Source organism: Equus quagga, chromosome 7, assembly GCF_021613505.1.
Source record: "Equus quagga isolate Etosha38 chromosome 7, UCLA_HA_Equagga_1.0, whole genome shotgun sequence".
NCBI lineage: Eukaryota > Metazoa > Chordata > Mammalia > Perissodactyla > Equidae > Equus > Equus quagga.
This window is the reverse complement of record NC_060273.1, coordinates 76266832-76293260: the sequence shown is the minus strand read 5'-3', so window position 1 is coordinate 76293260 and position 26429 is coordinate 76266832. Positions and strand designations below refer to the sequence as shown.

Below are 26429 nucleotides of genomic sequence, written 5' to 3'. Positions count from 1 at the left end.
CTTCCAGATTATCTTTCAGGAACCTCTGGGTTTCTGTTGTTGTTGAGGTGAAAAGAAGGCTTTCTCCTGGCTTCTCCCAGAGCTGCCTTGTCTTTTCATCTTTTAGATGTACAGAAGTTTCTCATTGGGTTGAGTGATGGATTGATTGAGTTTTGATAAAAAGCATTCTCTACCAATAGTTTGAAAACCACCAAATTAGGTGGTCCTAACATGTTCACCGTCTCTTATGCAGAATGTTACGTACTCAAGAAATAGTTTTAGAGGCCGGCCTGGTCATGCAGTGGTTAAGTGCGCACGTTCTGCTTCAGCAGCCCGGGGTTCGCTGGTTCAGATCACGGGTGTGGACATGGCACTGCTTGGCAAGCCATGCTGTGGTAGGTGTCTCACATATAAAGTAGAGGAAGATGGGCACAGATGTTAGCCACGGCCAGTCTTCCTCAGCAAAAAGAGGAGGATTGGCAGCAGTTAGCTCAGGGCTAATCTTCGTCAAAAAAAAAAAAAAAAGAAATAGTTTTAGTTTGACTTGGCTTTGTTCTTTAGATGTTTCCTATCTGCCTAGTCTCCCTAAAGGATTATGTAGGATAAAGGTAACTCCAGTCTTTGTGTTGTGGGTCACCTGGATAATATTAAGAAAGCGTAATAAAATTAGTTGAGGTACATGCATTTATCTTAAATGAATTCAAGTATAAGCATCTGCAAAGGACACAAATACGACGTGGCCTCTGAACACAAGCAACTGCCTGGACTGGTGCTCAACTGAAGGATCCACCATTCAGAGGAAAACCCCTCTGTGAAACTTACTGACAGGCAGTACAGTGCAGTTTGAACAAAGCAAAGTACGTTATGCTGTATGTACAGCTTACGGGCTTTTCCAGAGAAATTCTCTCTCTCTGGGTTTTACCTTAAATATTAGCTTTAGAGCCTTACACCCAAGTAAGATGCGACATTACCATATTTTGTTTCATTTCATTGGAAGTTCTTTCCCATGAGGGATTCTGCAGATTTTTATTTATGATTCCATAATACTGCTTTACTCCTTAAAAGCATTTTTGAAAATCCTACTGAAATAGGAGTATGAAAGCATTTAAAAACCACCTCCTTTAAGGAAATTGTAAGTTTATAAAGTAAATAAGCAAACTGACGTTGGGCTAGCCGTCTCTTCAGAGCTACTACTGCTTCTGAAGGGCAGGGGCTTTTGACTGACGAAAGGATAGATCCTCTTGGTCCCTCCTTTTGCTGACCCTGAAAGTAGCCCACAGATAAGGTCTCTGTAATGCCAAGACGTCTGACCTAGTCATTATCCCCGTATTCTATAGTCTCCGTGAAGTCTTTAACACCCATACGTAATAAACATGTCCATTCAACATAAATTCAGCCAGGGAACAAAAGCATTCCCGGTAAGACTGTGTATTGAAAAATACAGGGTTTATGAGATATCCTGCCAGGAAAAGATATTTTTTACGCACCAAAAATATAAATTGGGACCTTACCAAACTAGATTGGAAAGATGGTTCTCTAGAGACATCTGGTTCCCTGTAGGTGGAATTTCAACTCTTAAAAACAAGCATATCAACTTAAATAGTTGTGAACCACAGAGAATTTAGATTCTGAACCTGTTGACTCGTGCTTTTCCTTGTTTGGCATCATTCTCAGGGTGGTGCTTCTCATTGTGTCACAGCAGCTCCTGGTTTATACTCTCCCCGCTTAGCAACCTCAGCACAGGAGAGCATGCCTCTTTCCTGAGAGCTCCAGCAAAAGTCCTGGGACTGACTTTTCCTCGGCTTGGGCCAGGTCCTATGTCCATCCCTGAAGTGGTCGCTGTGATTTATGGGTCAGACCTGAGTCATATGCTAGTCCTGGGGTTGGCTGCACCCCATCGCAGACAGAGATGAGGGAAGGGGTAGTTCCCCAAAAGAACACTGAGGAGTGTTAACAGTTGAAAGGGGACTGGATCCTGGGCAGGCAGAAGCAACAAATGTTCCTCATAATGAGCAGTTGTATTGATGAGATTCAGAGGGGGTTATTAGTGTAAAGAAAATTAGATAAAACTAACACCTAAACCCTGAGTTCTTCCTTGAGATTACGGTTTTACTCGCTTCATGATCTGTGCCTTTTGTTTTGTGGCATTGCTAAGCCAGTAAATAGAACTTCAAACAGACATTCAACACTTTGTTTATTGGCACACAGAGAGTCATCAATTAACCTGATTTTGCAAAGAAAGAAGGCAGAGGAAGAATCCTGTTTTGATTTATTGATTTGTTTCAGAAGCACATAGAAGGTTAGCAAATTTTTGTTGGATGGACTTGACTGGGGGTCTTGGGGTTTTCCCTGCGTGCTGCTGATCTTTGGACAGTTGCCTCAGGTCTTCGTGCTGATCCTTGCAGTTTCCTGGCTTAGGAGTCAACCTTCATGTGCTCAACTCCCGCCATTTGGTTGAGTCTGACGCAGCTCCCTCCAGAGGTCCCTACCATCTGCTTGTTAGGAGAGAAAATGGAAGGTGGTAGGGAAAGGAAGCAACAACATTTCACACTTAACCTCCCCAAAGACAGATCTGTTGTCCTCCCTTGACCACAAAAATTCACTGAGGAAGTCGGTGAGTCAGAGATGCACCAGGGTGGACGTCCTTAGCACAGTTCAGTGAGCCTCTGGTATCTTGTATTTTTCTGTTTTACCAATACTGCTTTCCTTCTAGCATAAATTCACCAGCACGAAGAAACACGAGCAGTATCTTGAAAGGCTTCATCAGGTCTGTGGCCGGGGTGGTTGATCGATCACCCACAGAGCCATGGGAAGGTGACGGTTTCTCTTGACCACTCTGACTTTATTTTCAATGACTCTAACATCTTGAAAATATTTTCCATTCCATTTCTGGGCACTTGTAGGTCTTCCCGTAAATGAGCACATTCAGTTTTAAAATGTTCCTTTCTGCATTAATTGGGGTGTGGTCAGGTTTTGTCTTCTAAGGGTTTAGCTGCATTCAGAGGAGCTACATGGCACGCTCGAGGCCTCAAGGTCTTCAGTGGTGCATCTCGGTCAACAGATGCCTCTTCCTTCAGCAGCAATGCCTCCCCAAATTTGTTTTCCCACTTCTTCACCTCTCTCTCTAGCAATGAGGATGTATGAGATAATGTTTGAGAAACCCTTGGTTCCCTTTGGAGAAAGGTACACGTCTAGTGGCCAGTTAGCCGATGACTACTCCCAACATTGATCTAAACTATTCAAACTCAAAATTGAAATACCAGTAGGGAGTGATGACTAAGAGTGTGGTCTGGTTTCACACAACCTGGGGTTGAATTTAGACCTCATCACTTACTATTTGAATAATCTTATATCCTTGATTGTTGTCTGTTAAGTGGGGATAATTTTAACACTGACCTCCTAGAATTCTTGGTATAGTTAAATGAGATAATCCATCAGAATTATCTGGCACAATACTTGCCACGTAGTGAACACACTATAAATGTTATCATCTTATTAGTGGAGCTTTATGTCACGAAGAGAGTTTGGCCTTTTTGTAAGGGTTGAAATTGTGGAGAAAATGCAAAGAGGCATAATCCATGGTAAAATGGCCAAGCTTGTCTCACCAGTCAGCTGTATCAAATGTCAACCCTTTGCCACACTTCTTTTGGATTTTTTTAAAGAACTAAAGCATTGCAGATTAAAGTCCTGCAATAAAGCAGTACTGTAGTAAAGGAGAAGGGAGGGGAGACTGTTGAAAACAAAAGTGACTTATGAGATCTAACTAAGTGCAGTGTGTGGACCCACGTTGAACCCTTATCTGAATAAAACAATTACAAAAAGACCTTTTTGAGGCAATTGTGGAAATTTCAGTGTGGACTGCCAATCTGCTGATATTAAGGAATTATCTTTAATTTTTTTAGACATAATAGCATGGTGATTATGAAAAAAAAACCATTATTATTAGTTTAAAGAAGATGGGATTTATAAGAAAGAAGTTTTTCTTCTTAATGTTTCCTCTTTTTTCTTCCCCTTAATAAATAACATGTCACCTTGGTAATTTCGACTAAATACTGTTTCTCTCTTCTCTTCCCCTTCTTTCTCAAGTCTGCTAAATGCTGAGGTCCCAGCGGGTGTCTGGGTTTTGCTCCACTCTGGCTCCATCTGTGTCTCCAGCAGAGTGAGTCTGCTCAGAAAGCAGATTCTCTCCTGCAGGGAACTGGGGTGCTCCAGAGGGTACTGGGTGGGTTCATTTTGACTCTGATTTCACTTAAGATTCAACCAGTGTAGATGTACCGCTTGAGGACTAGGAATGCCACTAATGGGCTGCCTTATCGAGCCCTGCAGAGGAAAATAGCAGGGCAGACTGAGGCTTTTGAAATATTTAGAAATTTCTCCCCTATACAATCAAAAAAGGAAAATTCAAGAGCAGAGTCTGCAAATTTGTATTTGGGCTGCGTTGTTTATATCCGGCACTAGGAGGATATTTGTGTGAGAATTAAGAGAAATTGCCCCACTGTGAGCCCAATCCCAGGAGCTAATCCCATGTGAAGTTTCCTCTCTACAGTCACTGTTTTAGGCACAGAGGAGGGGGAGGGAAGGGTGTGGGAGGTGGGCAGAGAGTCTTTTCTGCCTGACCAGCAGCTAGAAACTCCCAAGTGAGGTCTTCTGGAGAGGAATGTCCACTAGGTGGATCACACTCTATTGTCACTTTTAAGCCAAATTTACGTGTATGTAATCACCGGGATAAAGATACAGAACATTTCCAACACCCCAGAAGGCTCACTAGCGCCCCCAGTCAGTACATCCTCCCTCCCCCCGCAGGTAACCACTATTCTGACATCTGTTACCATTGATTAGTTTCCCTGTTGTTAAGCTTCATGTAAATGGCATCTTATGGCTTATACGCTCTTTGTGTGGCCTCTTTCCCTCAACTTTATGTCTGTGAAATTCATCCGTGCCCACATGTAGCAGTAGTTTGTTCTTTTTTATTGATGTAAAGCATTTCATTGTTGGGAATACATCACAAGTTTTTCATTCTTTTGTTGATGAACATTGAGTTGTTTCTAAATTTGAGCTATTATGAGTAAAGCCTCTAGGAATAGTCTCCTACCTATCTTTTGATGGCCATAAGCACACATTTCTCTTGAGTATGCTGGAGCATAGGATAGGCGTATGTTTACTGAAGTAGATGTTGCTGAATAGTTTTGCAAAGTGGTTGTACCCATTTCCATTCCCACCATCAATGTATGAAAGTTCCAGTTGTTCCACAGCCTCACCTACCTCTGGAATTGTCCATCTTTTTCATTGTAGCCATTCTCTTGTGAGTATGGTAGTATCGCGTTGAGTGTGTTTTTGCATTTCCTTGATGTATACTGTTGTGGAGACCATTTGGATATCTTCTTTTGTGAAATGTACTGTACTATCTTTTGGCAGTTTTTTGAGTGCAAACTTCTCCTTTCTACAAAGGCAAATATACTTGCCAGGAGTCATCACAAAGAGAAAAACGCAGATAGAGAAGTTGCATGTGGAGGCAGCATCACCTGGTTAGTGATAGAAGGCATGGGTGTTGGTGTCTGACGCCGTGAATTCTGGTCCCAGACTCACTACCTGCTAGTTGGGTATTTAAGTAACTTTCTAAGCCTATTTCCTCACTATAAAGTGTGGTACCTATCTCACCAGGGTGTTAGAAGGATTAAATGAGATATCTGTCCCTTACGGTGCAATGCCTGAGACATAGTAAGTGGTCAGTAAATATTATAAATGAATAGCCATACTGTTGGTGATGAGGAGGAGGACACCTTTTGGACCGTGGGGCATTATAAGTGTGTGAGCATTCACTCATTTTTACCACCAGGTGATATAGCAACCCCTTTCTCCCACTCCATCTGTCTGGTCAAGATCGAATTGTCCTGCTGCCCATTCTTGCACCAGCCTAGCCCAGCCACCTATTGGGTGGGGCCTTGGGCCAGCACCTGGTTCACTGGATGGATCAGCTCCTGAATTTCTCATTCCAGCTCTGACACAACTTTTTTATTTTTTATTTTTACTTCACTTCGAGTAAGGTGGATAACATGCGTTCATTAAGCACCTACTTCTGATAGACACTGTGCTAGAGTATTTCTAGGGAATCGTAACCCAAGAGTACTGATTCCAGCTCTCAGGAAACTGAGCATCCAATCAAGTAGTAATAAATATCAAACATCGCTTGAATGTTTATTATATGCCAGACACTGTTCTAAGCGTGTTCATGTATTAGCACATTTAATTATAACAGTATCCTATAGAAGTATGTACTATTGTTATCTCTCTTATCAGTACTGGGAAATATTGCACAAGGTCACAAAGCCAGTAAGTGGCAGAGTCAGCAAACTTAGATCCAAACCCATTCTCTTACTGCTGTTCTGCATCCCCTGAAACGTCTCTCCCTGAAGCAACTTGGGTCAAATTAACGAAGCATTAACAATTCCCAAGCACAGAACGTAGTCTAAATGTTCTGCTGGTCCTTCTTTAGTCATGCATGCACCTACCCAGCCTCCCTGCTCCCAGAAGTGGTGAGGCTGTGAGCTACCCTCGAGGTTAGATTTCCTAAATCTAAAATCTGTTTATTAGGTTGGGGGCAAATTCGGGTTTGGAAAGTTCTTTGAAGCACTGAGTGTGCTCCTGATCATCACTATTATAGGCCACAGCTTGGCTTCTCTTCTGCAGGGGAGAATTATCTTCAATCAAGTGATCTTTCTGTATACTTTCTACTTAAAAGGACTAATTTCTTCCTCCTTCTCACCTCCCCCTTCACTCTTCCAGAGCTGCTGGACAAAATGAAACTGAAATTGCCTTTGTCCCTGGTTGGGGGGAAGGTACTTCACTCACCCATGGTGTCACCACACCCCGACCTGGCTCAGAGCTAACTCAGCACTTCTCCCACTTCTTTTTAAACCTCAGAAGTTATGGACTAAGTGAAAGGCGCCCATTTTCCTATCCTCTCTTGCAGTGGTGCATCGGCCTGCATTTTACTCTGTAACCTGCTGATGTCGAAAAAGGACTCTTAGAGGCTTTCATTGTGTTAACCCCTCAGAAGTCTTCTCCAATCCGTTTGACCTCAAGCTGCTTTTTTGCTATTGCTGCATGTAAGCCAGCCTGAACCAGTTCACTTTATGTTGCTTCTGAAAGCTAAAAAATCCCTGTGACCAAATGGTTAGCAAGCTGTTCAGACATGATGAATTGACAGCTTCATCTCAGTCCATTTCCTGCCTTACACACACTCCCCCATCCCCCAAGCCAAAGGTGGAAACCCAGCAAGTTACATAAGTTGTTGGAGCAGTCCAGATGGCTGGCTGCTGGCCCAGGCAAACTCAGTGATGGAGCACTGGGGAATGCCTGCACTGGCGGTGAAACGTGGGCTCGTTTTTAATGAGAACAATCATTCCATTCAGCTGTGTGAATCAGAACAGTAGGGCGAAATCAGGGCTGTGACCCCCTAAACGTAGCTGCTGGCTTTGCCCGGGGGCAGGAGAGGGGTGTCTCTACTGGTTAAACTTTGCTAAACAGGGAAGAGTGGGTGGAGGTAGGACAGGAGTTACCCTGTTATACAGCCTGGCAGCCTGGGGTCAGCTGGGGAGTGGAAGGAAGGAACAAGAAAAGGAAGGAAAGGATCTTACCTCTGTCTGCCAATTCTAGCTTGCTCTTCTGTGTGCCTGTTGTCCCTCTTACCTTTCTGTTGTATGCCTTTCTTCTTATGAGGATTTGAAAGGACATAGTGTCCTCAGCTTTGAGGCACAGCGTGGCTACAGTTAGCTAAACTGGCTCCACATCGTGAGCTTGGTTTGTTGAGCCTGCCAAATGGAATCTTAGGAAGAAGATAGACAGAAAGTTCGAAGAGGCCCTGGGACTTTCTGCCCAGGTGACCAGAGGCGGGCCCATAAGGAGGCCATCTCTGGGTCTGATGCTCTGTGTGCCTTGCCTTGATGTGACCCAGAAGCGATTGTCCAAGGTGCCTACCTACCTACAGCATCGCATGCAGCTGTATCCAGAACTGATGATGATTTTGTCCAGGTGATCTGAGAGCTGCCTCAGACTGCTGTGCCTCCCCAGAAAGCTTGCACCCCCTCAACCCCCAGCCCACAGAGCTGCATCTTGTTGGCAGGTAGGGTAGAGTGGGGACAGGTCACTTGACTGACTGCTACTCGAGATCACCTGAAATGGAGACAGTTGTGTGTGTCCTTGATATCTGAGGCTCAGAGATGCTAATCATTTGTTTCTGTTGTTTTAAAAATGGTCAAATGTGGAAAATAAGCAAAAGCATAAAGAGAAAAATGAATATTACTTGATCACTCATCTCACAGAGAATAGTGACTAATATTTTTTGTTTGTGTTTTCGTTTGTGTGTGTATGTCTATGTGTGTGCGTTTGTGTATAATATATAAACAAAACAGACCACTTTCTGCGTATTGTACTATAAGCAGTATTTTCATTTAATTTATTATATTTTTCTCATATGTATCAGTTTAGCCATGAGTTTTCCTGTTAACAACTGAAAATCCAACAAAGAGTGGCTTAAAATAAATGGGGGATATTTAGGCATTAAGACATAGGTAGGATAGGCAGTCTGGGACAAATAGGACAGCTCTGTGAAGCCTCCAGGGACCCGAATTCTTTCTATCTTCTGTTCCTTTATCCTTAGGGTGTAGGCTTTTGTCTTCCTCGTCACCTTATGATTGCAAGGTGGTTGCTGCACCTCCTAGCCTCTTGTCTGTGGTTCAGGCAGGGAGAAGGAAGGAAGGGGAGGGGGCAAGAGAAAGGAGTGACGTGAGTGTCAGAGAAGCAGAGGTTTCCCAGAAATCCCCAGCAAACATTTGTTGGGTCTCATTGGCCACACTGGTCACATTCTACCTAAGAGGAATGTAGTGTTTTCAACTGGATGAAATTTTGCCTCTCTGTAATCAAGGGTCTGTTATTAAGGAAGAAGGGAAGAGTGGACATTGTATAGACAACTAGCAGTGTCTACCACACCTTCTTTCTAAATATTACTCCACAACCAGAAGTTCTTGGGTCACTTAGAAACTCCTTTGACGATATTAAGAAAATTGGGCTCACTCTCCTCAGAGAAATCTATAAATACATAATCTTTTACATATAAGATTGGGGAGATTTACTTATTCACTGAAACCCCTCTGTGGGCTGCCATCCATGGTTCTTCCCTTAGTGTAAATTCATAGAAGTGGAATTGCCTGATGAACACACATAGCCATTGGTGAAGCTTACTTTCCATGAAGACTGTGCCATTTTATACTTCTGCAAGTTAGATGGGAGTGTCCATTTCCCTGAACCCACATCTATACTGAATATCATCATTTAAAAAAGAGTCTTTAATTTTTTTCCCAAGGTAAGATATAATATTATTGTTATAATTTGAATGTGTTTTCTTTTGATGGAATATTCTCCTTGGTTATTGAATACTTGTCCTTCTTTTGTAAATAGTATCTTTTGTTCATTTGTTTTTCTATTGATGCATTTACCCTTCTCTCACTCATTGTAAGAGCTCTTTCTACATTAAGGCTATGAGCTACTTTATGTGTTCATATTTGCTGGAATGCATTCCTATTCTAAGATAAATATTTACCTGAGATTTGTTTTGGCATCAAAGCATAGTGGAAGGTGGAGGTCTGCCTTGATTATTTTTCCTCCAGATGGTTGCTGTTATCTCAACATCATTATTTCCCAGCTGACTTGAAATGCTCCAAGATGACTGAAGAAGTAGAGCAGTGATTTTTTCTTAAGCATGTGGCGTATGTAGAGGTTAGCTGCCATGGAAGAAATTGCATGAGCTGCTTTGCTTTAGGAGATCCTGTTTTTCTCATGGCTGACACACTTCTGGGAGTGAGGAAATTTGGGTTCTATGCCTTGCCCGGATGCTGACTGCTTAACCTTTTTGGTGTGAGCAAAACTGTAAGTGAGCAATTTATACCTAAAATGCTGGTAGACAGATGGCAGTGTGCTCTTCCCAGATTTGAAGGGCTAAATCCTAAACTTATTTTTAATTATGTAACCCCTTTGAGTGATTGGATTGGTACTCTTTAAGTTAATGTACACTGAGTCTAGGATCTGCGTTGACAGCACGTTAGATGCCCCTGGTTCATAAAATTCATCAAATGATTATTGAATATCAACTATGCACAAGGCCCTCTGGGGTCGACATGGATAAATCTGTTGCCTTGCTCTTATTTCAGAGTGGAAGCTAAGAGTGGGAGGTGTAAACGTAGTGCTTTGAAATAGGAGAGATGTTTGTAGAATGAGGGAGTTGAAGACAGCTTCATGGAAGAGGCATATATAGGCAGAGCTTTGAAGGATATGCATAGGCAGAGATGGATAGAAGGGCTTTCTTGGCAAGAAATACGGGAATGAGGATTCTTAGACAGGAAAGCATGGGGCAGGTGTAGGAAATCGCCAGTTGTTGCATGTAGCTGGGGCATGAGATTGGGAGGAGAAAGTGAGAAGTCAGATAGGAATGTGGGGCTGGGCTTGTTAGAGGCCTCGCATCGAAATTTGGATATTATACTGTAAGGGGTGATATGATCGTAAAGGTTTTGGAGCAGAAGTTCTTTTAGAGGTGTGGTCATATGAAGGATGTGTTGGCAAGGGCTAGGCAGAAGTCAAACCAGTGTGAAGGCATTCCAGGCAAGAGGTGCTGACCTCCCTGGTGGGAGACCTGGGACTGAAAAGGAAGGAATGGATATAATCATCATGTTGAAAACAAAACTGTTATTGTTGCCTGATTAGATGTAGGAGTTAAAGGGACGGGACCTTAAGATTTGAGGTCCAAGTTACTGAGATAAAAGTGATGCTGTTAACCAAGGTGGTGATTATTAGCTATTGTTCACTGAGCTTCTTCTGTGTGACAGGCACTGCGCCAGCTACTGGAATGCTGATGTCTCATTCTTTAGTTGGGTTGGAAGGATCCCCATTTCATAGATGGGGGCAATGAGGCACAGAGAGGTATCACAGCTAGAAAGGAGCAGAGTTGCTATGTGAAAAGAGGTTTGTGTATTTTTTTTTCCTTATTAAATAGCCTTGTATCAACCAACTAAAAACAAGTTCTCATTTAGCTGCTTGTTAACAAGTTTTAGGGCGCTACCCCTCCCATTGCCTCAAGAAACACTTCTTGGTGGCAATAGGAGGAACATGCTGGGTTTGAGGTTCAGGGAAATGCCCAGATGGAGATGAACAGCAAGTATTTAGAAAAGGAGATCTGCTCCTAAGAAAGCCAGAGGGAGGTTGGTGTTGCAGGTTTCGGGGTGGGGTGCCATCTGCATAGAGGCATTTATTGAAGCCATGGGAATGATGATATTTCCAAGTGTTGTGTGTAGAAAGAGTGTGTGATAAGTCAAGAGAGCCAAGGAAGGAGCTTTGGAAATTTTTAAAGAGTAAGCTGTCGATCTCAAAGGATACTCCTGGTGGGAGTGTAAATTGGTAAATCCACCTGAAACCTAGTAAAGTTGAACATGCACGTACCCTACTGCGTTCTCTGTTGGAACTACTTGGCTCTGCTCTTGTATCACAGAACCGGCTCTGGACAATATGTAAGTGATTGAGCATAGCTGTTCTCAGAAAATCTTTACTTAGCAAACACAAGGCAGACCCTCTGGCTGTAGTTTGCTGACTTTGCCCCAGAGAAACTCACACATGTACAAAAGGAGACGAGTAAAAAAGTTGTTCACTGCAATGTCATGTCAAATAGTAAGAAACTGGGAATAACCTTTATTGTTCATCTGTATAGAAATGAATAAATAAACCCATGGCTTATTCATTTAATGGAATACTTTGCAGTGGATAAAATGAACAAACTTGATCTGCGTGTACCAGTATAGAAAAGTCTCAAGAATATAATAATAAATGAAAAAGCAAGTTGCTAGATTGGATACATATATGGTACAATGCTATTTATGTCCATTTTAAAAACATAAAAACAATATGTTTATGGACATACGCACATGGAGTAGAAGTATTAAAACATGCATAGGATGGTGCACACCATCTTTGGGGTGGGGGAAGAAAGAGACTGAGAAAGGACTAAGAGATTATGATGCTCAGTTCCTTAGAGAGTGATCTCAATTGGAAACAAATTTAGAAATTTGCTCGTATCTGTTAAATCTGCATCATGAGTCACTGAGTGACTGTGGTATAAGTACATGTACTGTATATGCACATGACATACATATACACACACACTTGATCCATATTATTCCCAGATTCTCTATTTGCAAATTCACCTACTTGCTAAAATTTATTTGTTCCCAACATTAATCCTCGTGGTGCTTTTGCGGTTGTTTGCAGATATACACAGAGCAGAGAATAATTGGAGTTGCCTAATGCACATGTTGCTGGCTGAGGTCGAAGGAGGTGATATACTCTGTCTTCTTGTTTCAGCTCTCATACTGTAAATAAGAGTCCTTTTCACTATTTGGTGCCACATATTTTGCGTTTTTCTGCTTTTGTTGGTGATTTCACTGTTTAAAATGGCCCCCAAGCATAGTGTGGAAGTGCTGGCCAGTGATCCTAAGCGCGAGAAGGCTGTGATGTGCCTTACAGAGAAAATCCGCTTGAGATGAACTTTGTTCAGGTGTCAGTTACAATGCTGATAGCATGAGTTCAGTGTTAGCGAGTCAACAGTATATATTGGATAAGATGTGTTTAAACAGAAGCACACATAAAACAAGGTTACGTATTGATCAGCTGATGAAAAGGCTTGTGGGAGCCTAACCCTGTATCTCCCCTGGTAGTAATGGTTCAGTGTTCACTACTGCAGTGTTCGTGGTGACTTTAAAGATCATAACTACTCTGGATAACGAGAATCAACTATGTGTATGTATATTTGTAATTATTTTATTTTCACAATTACTTTGCATTTATGATGATTTATATTCATATATATTATATATATGTATGTATGTATGTATGTATGTATATTTCCAAGTTAAGAAACCTTAGTGCAGGGCAGAGGAAGCTGCAGAGTTGCCTATGGAGCAGGGCTGGGTGGGGTTCAGGAGAGGTGAACATTTAAAGGACACGGGCTAATCAGCCATATCAAGTGCTGTAGGAAAGGACCCAGAGCAACGTTTGGATTTGTGGGTTATCTGCCGTGTTCTCAAATTCAGATCAGAAGTAAGGCATGTCCTCCACTCTCAGGAGGGGACCCCAGCGGGCTTAGTCCTCTCAATTGCCTTTGGCTGCTGGCTGTACTCATAACTGAGCTTGATGGCCTGCTTAGGCTCTCTCTAGAGAAGCCAGAGAAGCTTGGGTTGGGCGCTTTGTGCTTTTGATATAAACTCTAACAACAGCCTTTTCTTCCTGGTCGGCTTCAAACCACGTTGTTCAGTAAGGTGAGCTGGTCTTTGATCAGCACCCTCCCACCCTGCCTCCCTTTCCTTTCCAGACCTTCTCCTTGTTCCTCTAAATTTACAGGACCTCCTTCCTAACCAGTTGTCAGTAAATCCCAATTTAGCAGCTTGCTGATATGACATAAGGTGCTTCCCTCCCATTGTGATAGGAAACCCTTAAAGTGAATGGAATCCTGACTCGAGAGCCCTTCAGAACCGAAAGGAGTTCATTGATGGTGAAATACTAAAAATGTTAGGCAATGAGGAAGTCTGCAATTTTAAAGCAGATATTTTTCAGGCCCCTCTTTTGATGGGGTCTTTATGAAACTCAGCTTGCTTACTCCCTTGTCCTGTGAGCTGAGTGGGTAGGGAGCAGGTATCAGTTTTGTTAATATTGTGAGGACCCCCAAAGGTTATATTGATCGATTCCATATGACAACTCTCTAGGGTGTCGGGGAGAAGGAGAATGAGGCAGGTTGGTGCTACTTGTTCCTAAATTTGTATTTTAAATCAGTGAGTTTCAAATCTGGGCTGTGACTCAGAAGCACTCGTAAACTAGGGAACTAGGAAAATTAATTCAAGATGAATTATAAACTTAAACATAAAAGCTAAAATGATAAAGCTTCCAGAAGAAAGCACAGGACAAAATCTTTGCATCTGGGGTAAGCAATGGTTTCTCAATAGGGTGCAGAAAGCAATAGCACTACAAAAAAAAAAAAAAAAAAAATTTGACTTTATTAAAATCATCAAAAATATAGCACTGGTGACAAAATCACTTGACAAGTCACAGAATGGGAGAAAATATTTGCAAAACATACATCTGGTGAAGGACTTGTCTAGAATGTGTAGAGAACTCATGAAACTCAGTAATAAAACGAACAACTCAAAAGGTTCAGAATGTCCAAAGCACATGAAAAAGTACTCAACCTTATTAATCATCAGGGAAATGCAAATTAAAACTGTAATGAGATACTGCTGCATACCCACCAAGAATGGCTAAAATGAAAAGACTGATAGCACGTGTTGGTGGGTATGTGGAGCAATCAGAACTCTCATGCATTATTGGTGGGGAGTGTAAAAGAACCATTTTGGAAAAGAGCTTGATAGTTTCTTGTTAATAACAAAATATCAACTGTAGAATGGAGGTGATGGGTATATGTGTGTTCGCTGTTAGTTCTTTCTTTTTTTATGTATATTTGAAAATTTTTATAAAACAATCTTGGGAGTAGGGAGTGAGTGTGTTGTGTGGCTGGCCTGACCTGAGTCATATTGTCTGTCTACCCCTGGAGTCAGAGGTGGAATGAACTCTGCCCGTGATGGAGAGGTGTCCCCTAGAAGGAGAGCAGAGTATAGTTGCCTAAAGAAGAGTGAATGAATGCTGGGTAGCCAAAGAACAAATGTTCATTTTCCAAGGGCTGTGATGGGCCCAACCTTACCCTTTACCCCAATCATTATATGGGGAATCTTGATAAACCTCCTCCCTTTCACACTGTGTGGAGGTGAAGAAGGGCCCAGCTTAACAACTTTTAACCTCTACAGAAGCAGAAAGAATTCTAGAATCTACCCTTCCATTTTGCAAACCCCGTTCTGCTCCTTGGAGATTGTAGGAAAATACAGAGATTTCTCATGTCACAGAGCTGGGGATCCCCACCCACCCTCAGCTCAGAGCAAGGAATTCAAAGAGTGAATATTCCCAGAACCCCTTGCTGCATACGCATGGGTTGGCATCAGTATTATTCCTAGATTTAGGGTTAGGAAGTGTATCTGAGGAAACTCAGCACTGAGTCATCTATCTAGATATGCAGTAATCTGACCTCACAGTTGACTGTGGCAAAGAAAGTCACCTGTGTTTCTGTTGGATAAATTCACCTCCTGCCTCTCAGAGGGGCATGGTGGGGATTAATGAGATCAATGTAAATACCACTTGCCTTAAGTCCTCGAGGACGTAGGGACTGGAAGTTGAAAGGAGTAGGTTTTGTGCAGTGACTCACCCTCTGGCTGTCCTTTCTGCTCAGGCAGCAGAACCTCACAAGCTCCTACTTTGGGATCATGTATACTGTACCAAAGAATTTCTCATTTGCAGTTTTCCAAAGCACAGAAGAACAAAGTTCCCTCTTCTGTTGATGGAGCTGTGTCACTATTTCCAAAGACATGGAGAGAGAGAGGGACACAGAGACATTCTCTGTTTGAGATTGCAGTTTTTTGTCCAGGGGATGGTGAGGTGGTCCTTCCTCTCCCCATGGAAATGCCACGCTGACGAGCCAGTGGGTTCACACCCACTTTCTAATGTGACCTCAGCATGAAGCCAGGAAATGTTAAAGCCAGAAGACTCCCCGTACTGTGAGCTGGCCACATCCTACATACGTGTCAGCTCACACGCTGTCCCCTTAACTGGCGTGCATTTGATATCGAGTGAGCTTGTGGCCTTTCTGCTGCCTTTAAAATTTGCCTGAAATAATTTTCTGACTTCTACATTACTTAGATTTCTTTTTTCCTCTTTTGTGTCCAATTTTTCTTCACATCAGCTGTGACTCTGATCTTGAGTTGAAAGCTAGGGAAGTTGCTTATAGGGGTTTTCAGGATTTCTGAATATGAAATTCAAGGAAATTGCATAATGTTGCAGCGTTTCCTCTTCTTGTTGCTTGCTTGTTACCCAAAATACATTAGTTCCTTCTAGAAGCTTGAAGGAATTTGGCAAGTCCTACCCTCTGATCATCTATTGTGGTGTGGAGAGTCAGTGTTATCCTGATTTGAGGTTGAATTTTTCTTGAGGTCAAACAACAAAACTTCCTGAAATATAACTATGGCAACAGTGTTTATATAACACACAAATCAAAGTCCTAGAGGGAGGGGGAGCACCCACAACAATCAGAATTATTAACCCCAGAAACAGTTTGCTCATGCTGAATTCACCAGGACAGGAAACAAGTTAAAATAAATGGCCTACCCATTCACTGGATATCTAGGTGTAACCTACCATCTATGTGCTCTAGGAGGAGCTGTTTCACCTTTTCCCTTGAAATTATATCAACTTAATTAAGGATAATTTGCTCATCAAGGTCATAATGACCCACGTCTGACCCACTGAGAAAAACTGAGACAAAAGAATGTGCATCCTTTGTCTTAAGCTCCTTGTCCCTCAATTAGGAGTGATTTCTTGCACACTGAATATATGCCCAATGCTGTGTTAGATGCCAGGTGGACCCCCATAGAAGTGTAAGACAGAACTCTTCATCAGGGATTTATCTGGAGATTAGAAATAATGGAAAATGAAAAATTGTATTCCGAAGTATTAAATTCTCTAGAATAGATTGTTGGAGCAGTGAGAGGAGATCAAAGAAAGATGTTAGGGTGGTCTTCAGCCATCAAGTAAGTTAGGAATTCTTTGTGGAGGTGGGAGAAAGGGAAATAACATTTTTGATCACTTTCAGGTGCTATGAGACTATTTTTAATTCTCCCAATACCCCCTCAAAGTGTTATTACTTAGCTCTACTTTACAATAAGCAAACAGACTCGGAGATGTTAAATAACCATCTGAAGGTACATAGCTAAAAAGTAGTAGAACTAGGCCTTAACACCAAGGCTCCCAGCACACTCTGTCCACCAGCCTACTTCACTTGACCCCAATTCATTTTCCCCGTTCTGGAATCTGTTCAAAGCTTGTACAAGTGAAAGGATAGGCTAACAATAATTAAACCTCAGACGAAGCTGAATTTGTCAGCCCAGGAATGCCCTGGGCTGCCTTCTAGATGAAATGGAGCTTAGTGCTGTGTGTCAGAATGTCATTCAGCCCGTCTCCCTGCTTTAGTGGACCACGGAAAGCTCTTAACTGTCAGTTATTTACATCCAGCTGAAATCTGCCTTCCTGGGACTCCACCCTGGCTTTCATCTCCATTCAGAATAGTAAGTCTTACCCTTCTTCCACATGGCAGCACTTTGAGTGTTTAAAGACTAGCATTGTGGTGTCTCAGAGGCTTCTCTTTAGCCAGAGCTGTGGGTTAGGGAAGTACACCCTGCACGAGCAATGTATACGACAGATTAGAGCAGAGAGAGAGTAAAGCCGTCAAGGCCAGGGAGAAGGCCAGTGTCAAGGTCCAGGTGAATTGAAACCTGACCTAGAGCGGTAGAAAAAGAAACGGGGATGGGGAATCAATTCAAGGTGTGTGATAGTGATAGACTGGGTAAATCTTGGAACTGACTGGATATGTGAGGTGGAAGGAAGAGGGAACTCAAGGATGACATGAATGTATTTTCTTTCCCATTCCCCTTTGTCGCTTATTTTTCTTTGTTCTTCATTCTAGAGTTCCTATGAAGCTTAGCTAGGCTTTTTTGTATTTGCCATGACTCATGGCTGCAAGCAGCAGAAACATAACTGGGGGAAAAAACAAAAGGATGTTGTTGGTTCGCTCATGGAAGATCAGGGATGCACTTTAGATTCGTTTAGATAAAAGAGCTCAAATGATGCCATGGAATCCAGTCTTCCTGCATATCACGGCTCCGCTTTCCCTTGTTTGACCTGTTTTACTCAGGTTTTGCCTATATGGTGGCAGAGTCGGCTGCAAAAGCTTCAGGCTTGAATTCTATTCTCCTAGCGACACAGCAGGCCTTATTTCCAATAGTTGTAATAAAAAGTACTAAAAACAAGTATTGCTGACTGCATGTGGCCTGGGGTAAGTCATGTGCACAGTAGGATGCAATGTCTAAGTCACATGGCCAAACCTGAAGATGGAATTAGAATCAGCACCCCCTCCCCCGACAGCATGGACTTGGTCGGGGGGTGGCTCCCCAAGGAAAATGAGGGTCGTCTCCAGAAGGAACATGGATGCTGAGCAGGTAGTAGTAGCAGGTGTCTAGAGCACTTTGTTTTCCCTCATTATTACTGAGAAATTATATAAGAAGTAAGCTTTAGGTACAAAGCAGCAGGCAATGCTTGAACTAAATAGAAAAGCAAGTTTATTTTTCTGTGCATCTTCATTGTCATAATCATGTTGAACAGCAAGCAGTCATTTTTATGCACTGGTGTGCTGGTGTGTTGTATGCAAGAAGGCTTCAGAGGCTGTCAAGGACTCTCTATCCAGTTGGCTTTAGGAGCACAGCCATTTGGTTACTTTTTGTTGGGCCATTTTCTGAGTCTTAGGGTGCCTCTCTTGCATAGGGGAGGGGAGACTCAGTACCATGAGGCACAGTAACCCCTTCCTTAGCTCTTATTTTAGAACTCCTTGGTGACACCATGGACTCTGAAACTATTAGCAGCATTTGTTCTCACTTGTTGGGTAGAGAGCTAACATTCAGCAAAGAAAACAAATAAATGGCTATGTGAGAGATTTTGATAGCCTTAAGCCAAATAAGATAAATCTGCTTTATATTAACTCATAATAAGGCCTGAGTTGTATGCTTCCATTCCTCTCCAAGGTAAAAAATTCCTCGAGTATTTGCCCAATGTTTGGAAGAATGAGATAACAATCACCTGAAAATGATAGATCTGGCTTACTTTTTCTATCTGGTCACCACATCAGTGCATTGTCCTCATCAACTCCAATGTGGGGATTTTTTTTTAATTTCAGTCTTTTATTTCTTCTACTCGAAAACTGTTTATCCAATCAATACGTATTGAGTGGCTTGCCATATTCCAGTTATTGGACCCTCTTTACATGTAATTTTGCAGGGCAAAAGCACGGTTATCACATTTGTTCAGGAATAGGTCATTGGGAAGAGCCATCAGATACATTTTCATTGGCTTCACTTTCAAGAATACCTCCCTAAGACGGTAAATGCAGTACCAGTAGCAGTGGAAAGGGCAAGGCAAAGGGAGTGTTGCTAAAAAAAAAGGGAGGTGAGAAATAGGAAAGTAGCGGCAGCCGTTTTCCTGCCATTCTCTTGAGCACATCAGGCTGTGGTGATGAGAGGCACATTTCTGATGGGAGGAGGAGGAACCAATAGCTGGCTCCCAAACTCTGGCCCCTCGAGTTGAGACACATCCTTATTTACGCCAAGTTGTTCAGCTGGTTTTATCCACACATGCTTAAGATTCAAACAATTCCTTCTTGAAAGCTTTTTCAAGTGTGGCCTGTGGCCCACCATGAGAAAAGAAGATCTCCTTGATCCAGGAATTCATGTCCATCATAGGGTGGTGTTCCACAGACCAAGGATATCTTACTAATAACTTCTCAAGGGTGTTATTAAAAGTTCCTGAATTTAGCCTGTTAATAGAGTTTGCTGAGTATCCGAATGTGGTGCCCTACTAAGAAATCTGTCTGTCACACAATCCTTGGCAGCACTGGCCAGTTCCCTCTGCATGTGCTCATAGTTTTGGGGAAGGATGTTTTTGGGCATCCCACAGTGTCTCAAGCAGGTTGTGGTTTTTAATTACTGCTATACTTGTATTAATTGGAAGTTTGTAGAATTACTGTTACGTTTAAATTGGGTGGAAACTTTGTCCTTGCATAATGGTTGCATTGTTGCCATTTAAATTACTGCTTAGCTTCTTTTGAGTTCTTTGTTAAACGTCAAGGTTTTTTTCCGCTGGAAAGTGGGACTGGGTGGGATGCTGTATGAAGTTGTGGTTGAGTACAGACTCTATTCTAGAGGGCTCTGCCACTTGCTAGCTTTGTAACCTTTGAAAAGTCACTTAACCTACATGATGCTGTGAAGTAGAGGCTGTGGTAGTACCCTACGGCTTGAGAGTGAAGCAAAATAATTCATGTACATGCTTGGTGTAGTGCCTGGCACGTCATTGGTGTTGAAAAAGTGGTTGGCGGTGGGTGGTTACTTTTATATTTGACTGCTGTTAAGAAAAAGTAATTGAGAACCCATGGCTCTAAAAGTTGACTTTAGATTGTCTCCTTTCTTTTCCTTTAGTCCCTTAATTAGTTTCAGTTGGTTAAATTAAATGCTAATGAGATCAGTGTCACTGGATCTCTCAAACTATATTCCCTTCCTTAGCCATTTGTCCCATAGGGGATAAGTGTGAAAAGGAAGGAGGAGGATGCTGGTGATGGTGATGAAAGTTAATCTTTATTGAATGCTCTTTGGGCCATAAAATTTGTATTCTATGCTCTGTGTTAAAAATTTTATATCTATTGTCCATTGAATTTTCACAACAACCCTAAGAGGTCAGGAATATTAGTATCCTTATTTTACAGGTGGCAAGACTGAGGTTTAGAGATGTTAAGTGATTGGAATGTATAGCCAATAAATAGTAGAGCTGGACTTTGACCCTGAGTAGCAGATTACCACAAATCTGTCACCACTGTCAGAGAAACTGTTCAAAAGAACAAGTCCTAGTGATGGTGGAGCCACTGTGTTACACAGAGAGAAGGGACAAAATGATATCCAGTGGTGTGGAACCAGTGTGTGCAGTGCTGTAAGGTGTTGGCACATAGTTCTGTTTCGTGTGTCTCCATATTGGCATATCAGGAGAACAGCCAGGTGGGAGGGGGTTAGATGTCCCAGCTTGGAAGAGACCTCCAGAATTGGAGAGCTTAGCTGTGAGTTCAAGTGCAGTTTAGATCAGAGCAGCAGTTTTAAGTAAATTTCCCTATGAACCTATTTCTCTAACACCTTCATTTTGTGCAGATTTTAATCAAAAGTGTCATGTGGCCAAGTACTAATGCAGCTGTGTCAGAGGGAAAAGTGAGATTGTTTTGTATAATGATTGCTTCTTTATGCCTTTAATTTATAAGTTAAAAAATATTTCTTTCTGGGCTTTCTCAGTAAGGCCTGGATAATGGTAATAAAGGTTACCCCTAGAAAAATTCTAGGAATCCAAATGTCTCTGTATTCTCCCTTAATTCTCTCAGGACATGTAAATTGAATTGGCTCAGCAGTGACCAGAATTTATTGCAAAATCACATCTTAGTGCAGAGGAAGCATATGAAGGCTTTCCTCACCCTCCTTTGATTTATTAAATTGTACTCCCTTTGTAGCTTCTGGGTGAGGACTCAGAATTGCGGTGCCCTGTGATCTGTATCAAAGACCCACTTTCCTGTGCTGGTGTTTATCTTCATGATCGAGCCCTGTGGTTCGAAGAGAATATGAAGTGTTACTTCAGTGTTTGATGCCAGTTGGTTTCATGGGTTAGTGGTGAGTGCTTCAGGCTGGAATCAGAAGGCTGTTCCCAGTTTCATTTTCTCTCTGACTCGTGGCAAATTCTTTCTTCCAATGACTCATCTTCCCTAGCTGCCCACAACATCTCATCACCTTCATCATCATCATCATCATCATCATCATCACAATGTCTTATTTATCATGTGGTTAGTGGTTAAGAGCTTGGGCTCTGGAGACAGACCATAGGAGTTCCTGTCTAGATTCTGCCCATTGCCAGCTGCCTAACCTTGGGCGAGTGACCTAACCTCTCTAATGCCTCATTTTTCCCGTCTATATAATGGGAATAATTAGGCTGGCGTGAGGACTAAACAAGATAATGCATATAGGATGCTTGGCATAGTGCCTGACACGTACTAAGACTTTAGTTATTATCGCTTTTATTAATTTATTCTTGGTGTTGTAATTATTTCATAATGACTCTCAGATGGACCCTGATAAGATAAACACATGTAATTTCTCTTCTCTAGAAGCATACACTTAAAAACAAATATTCATTGGCGTGGATATTTAACAAATCTTCCTGTACAGTATTCAGCAGAAGCTAGTGCATACCTGTATCAAAGTATATAAAGCCAGAGGGCTAAAACTTGAGTGTGGCCAGGTCTTAGAGTACTCTGGCTAACCAGGACGGATGACTTTAGCTTAAGTTGGGTTGTTGAGAAGGAGCCATAATTCAGGAATTGTTTAGTCACTCCTGTCCCCTTGAATTGGTCCTGGAGAGCTGGGATCTATCCTTTCAAGACAAAGGCTCTTGAGAGGCTTACTTGAAAGCATATAAATCTGAGGTAACTCTGCTAATCATTAGACAGAAGCCATAGCCAAAGAGACCTTTTATTTTAGGAAATTGCCTTTGCCTCTGAACTAAGTCTGTCACTAGTGGGCAATTATAGAAGATTTCCTGAGAAGAGACTGACCATTTCTGAAGGACAAGTTGCATGCCCTTCACTTCTGCCAGTACAGAAGGTATTTATGAACACCATAGACTGCTGGTGTGGCTTGGTAGTTGCGTGTATTTGCCACGGCCTGGAAAAGTAAAAGAGGATTGGAACATCCCTGTAGAGGCAAGATAGAAGGATATACCACTTACCAGCTCTGTGTCCTTGGACAGTCTATGTAACCTTTCTGGGCCTCAGTTTCCACATCTGTAAAATGGGAATAATACTAGTAGCTAATGCATAGGGTAGTTACAAGGACTAGATGGTCATGTCGTACTTGGTAAATGCTCAGTAAGCAAAGCCATTCCCTCTTAGTGGTGTTAGCCCTCTTAGTGCAGAGGAAGCATGTGAAGGCTTTCCTCACCCTCCTTCTCCTTCCTCTTACCAGGCCACCATCTGGCCTGTGTGGTGGTAAGACTGCTTCCCCACCCTAGGCCTTCCTGATTGGGCCGTGTAGTCACGCATTCCTGGCAGGCATGGTTTGTTAGCTTCATTTCAAAACTCATTCTCTCTGGCTCATTTACCTAAACCAGACAGAGATTAATGACCTGGCCTCAGAGGATAGGGCAGCACATGTTTTTGGTGCCTTTGGCTCATTGACCACGCCTCCCCAATTTGGGGAATGCTTGAATGTTCCAGGCAGGGGCCTCCTGAGACCCAGAGAACATTGAAGGATAGTAGTTTGGTGCAAACTTGCCTCCTAATTCAAGAGGGCTGAGAGCCCTGCATTTTGCTAATTCTTCTGGATTTTGCTGTTCATAAAAAGCAGCAAGTTTCTCTGGGACGTTTAATGGGAGGAAAGAAGTGATCAGGGATGGCTGAAAAAAATACTTGCCAAAATATGGTCTATTCCCCTGCCCCCCCTTCCCCAGCTTTCCCAGATTAGTGCACACCGTTCATCATGGATCACTGGTCCTAGCTATTATGAGGCCACCCGTTTTACTCACACGTCACAAGATCCTGCAAGATCTCCTTGTTGACCCTCTGTGCCACCCTCATCTCCGACCCATCTCTGCTGTGCACTGACTGCCAACCCCAGTGGCCTTCCTCCCTTCAAAAGGCTGTGCCTTTCTCATCTCAATGACCTGCGCTTGCTGTGGACACTGGCCTCCAGGTCTTCCCAAGGACCTCCTCTCTCATCATTCTGGTCTCAAGAAAATGTTACCTCTTGAGAGAGCTTTTCCCCACGTCAGGTCCACAGGAGCCTCTCTCATTTCTCCGTTGCATTCATCAATATTTGAAATAATCATATTTGTGTATCTGTTTATTTCTCTTCTCTCCACTGATAGGCAAGTTCCATGAGAGTAGAGATCATAGTTGTTGTGTTCATCTGTAGCCCCAGCCCTTAGAGCATTGCCTGGCACACAATAAACAAATAAACAAATTAATGAATTGCAAAGAACTTTAGAAATTATCCATTCAAGAGGTCTTCAAACTTTTCAAAGCCAGTATCCCCTTATTTGATAGTCACATGAATAAAACCAATAAAAGTGAAAGGAAGGGGACATTTGGATACCTGGAGTCTCAGCTTCTCTCCCAACCCCTTTGGCAGTCATCATGTGGGTGCTCTGGGGTTCAATTGGAAAACTATGATCTAGTCCAAATCTTCATTTGTGTCTCCCACTGCCAAGGGAGAATGGGCAACCGTGTTCCTCTGGTACAGAAAGAGTATCTTTTCCAAGGAATATAGTTTTTTGAAACATGGGTCTACTAATCAGAAGAATGGAATTTATTTTTAGAGTGAGGATAATATTTAACTTAATTAGGGTTCAAAGTTAGGATTCCCTATCAATAAATCAATTGCAAATGTTCATCTGTAAATACCACGTCTAGCTCACGGGCTATGCGAAAGCAGGTGGGAGCTGAATCAGCCTGAGGGCCATCATTTGCCAATCCCTGATATGCTGACATTATTAATAAGATAAAGCCTCTGCTTTAGATAAAAATGATAATGCCCAAATCTTTCTTTGATTACGATTGTGTAGGTATAAAAAGGCAGAGGTTGAAGCTGGTCATCATAATAAGTTAAAAAAAAAAATTCTAAGTGATTTTTTTTTTTAAGGAAGATTAGCCCTGAGCTAACATTTTCCAATCCTTCTCTTTTTTCCGAGGAAGACTGGCTCTGAGCTAACATCCGTGCCCATCTTCCTCCACTTTGTCTCACTTTATATGTGGGACACCTGCCACAGCATGGCTTGCCATGCGGTGCCATGTCCTCACCCGGCATCCGAACCAGCTAGCCCCGGGCCGCCGATGTGGAACGTGCGCACTTAATCGCTGTGCCACTAGGCCGGCCCCTCTAGGTGATTCTGATGGCTACTCTTGGTTGAGAACCACATATTTAACCCCCAGAGGAACTGAGCCAAGCATCTCTGAAAAGAGAGCTACGAAACTCTAAACGGAATTTTTCACCTGCTGGGAATATTATACCTATTTTGAAAAATTATTGTATTTTGAGTTTTGTCAACGAAAGTTTTGTGGAATTTTGTTATACAAGTACCTACATAATATCATTGATTTTTGCCTCTTGGCCTACAAAGCCTAAAATATTTACTATCTGGACCTTTACAGAAAAAGCTTACCCACTCTTGCAATATGTCGTTGTCTGTTTTATATTGGGCACTTTCCCTTTTTCTGTGTTGGGGCATCTTCCCTTTTATGATTTCTGTAAATTGTTTGAGGAGTTTTTATTATAAATGAATATATTCTCCTGTAACATTCAAATTTACAAAAGTATGTAAAGTAAAAGTAATTGGTCCTTTTTTCTAGTGTTAACACTTAACGAGTTATAGTGTACAATTGTCCTGACTGCGACTTCCCAGCTGTGAGACCTCAGTTAACCTCTCTGAGTCTCAAATTCTCCATGTGTAAAACAGTGATAATAACAGTTCCTACCCAACAGAATTGTGTGGATAATTGTGAGAATTCATGTGAATTGCTTAGCACATTGCCTGGTGTGCAGTTAATGTTTAATGATTTGTAATTAATTTTTTTTCCTTTTTAGTTTATATACACACATAAGTTAGTTTTTTTTAAAAAGAAAGACTATAGTTTTTTTACAGTCAAGTTCCACGGGTGAGTCTGATGTGCACACACTTAAGAACAGCTGAATTAAATACTGGGAAGTAGCTAATTATAAAAGATTCCTGTTTGGGGGCAAGAAATTGCCTTCTGTCTCACAGCACAAACTAGGGAAAGAGGGAAGGTAATGTTTTCTTCAGTGAACCTGTAGGGTGGTACAAAATGCACACAAATAAGTGTTTATTTCTATTTTCCAGGTCTACAACTCGAACAAAGACAGTCAAAGCGAAGGGAGTAAGTACGTTGCTTGGATAATTTTCTACAGCTGGTGTTGGGACTGGGCTTTGAGAAGTTGCTACTCCTGGGAAGAACCACCAGGAGGTGCTGTGGGCATGTTGGGTCGCCCCTTTTCCCGAGAACAGCCTGCCACGACGCTTCCACCCTGACTTACCACGTCAGTGACTCCAGGACATTCAGTGACCTGACTGGCAAGGCCGTAAGAACACCTTGCGTTATATAACCCTTCACACTTTACAAGGCGTTTTCATGTGTATTATCTCAGTTCCTAGGTCTTCTTAAGAAGGTAGCTCCAATCAGTACTTAGAAGTCGCTTAATCCAGTAATACCCAGCTCCCCAAGAGCCCTGTCCTGTGGGAAAGCCAGAATTGACTTTGCCTCCTCTACAGTCTTGCTCAAAGGACTGGAGAGGCAATAACTATGTTAGTGATCACTTAGTAACTCTGTGTTCTTTGTTGCCTCTTTGGAGAGAAAAGAGTGAGCTGGGGAACTCAGTGATAATATTCCTCTTTGATGGGAGTGGCCCTGGGCCGTCTCTGTGGAATATGCAGCACATGTCCCTTGCTACTGGCTCTGAGCACTCTGGTTAATCAAGATTTCCAAGGGCACCTGTAACCTTGTAAAAATGATGGGATTAAAGTGAAACTGCCACTGCTAGAGCCTTTGGGCTGAGTATCTCCTTGGTGCATAGGAGGAAAAATAAATTCATTCCAGGTTGCTAGAAGAGTGCAAAGGAAAT

General features: G+C 42.3%; 1 protein-coding gene across 5 annotated transcripts in view; it reads left to right on the top strand.

Annotated features, from left to right (window-relative positions):
- The window catches only part of ARHGAP26 (Rho GTPase activating protein 26), a 415746-nt gene that overhangs the window by 186924 nt on the left and 202393 nt on the right, over positions 1 to 26429 (top strand). For all 5 annotated transcript variants that reach the window (XM_046667198.1, XM_046667197.1, XM_046667196.1 and 2 more), the window contains exon 12: positions 25651 to 25687. In XM_046667198.1, coding sequence (XP_046523154.1) covers positions 25651 to 25687 — 37 coding nt within the window. The remainder of the gene's footprint in view (positions 1 to 25650; positions 25688 to 26429) is intronic.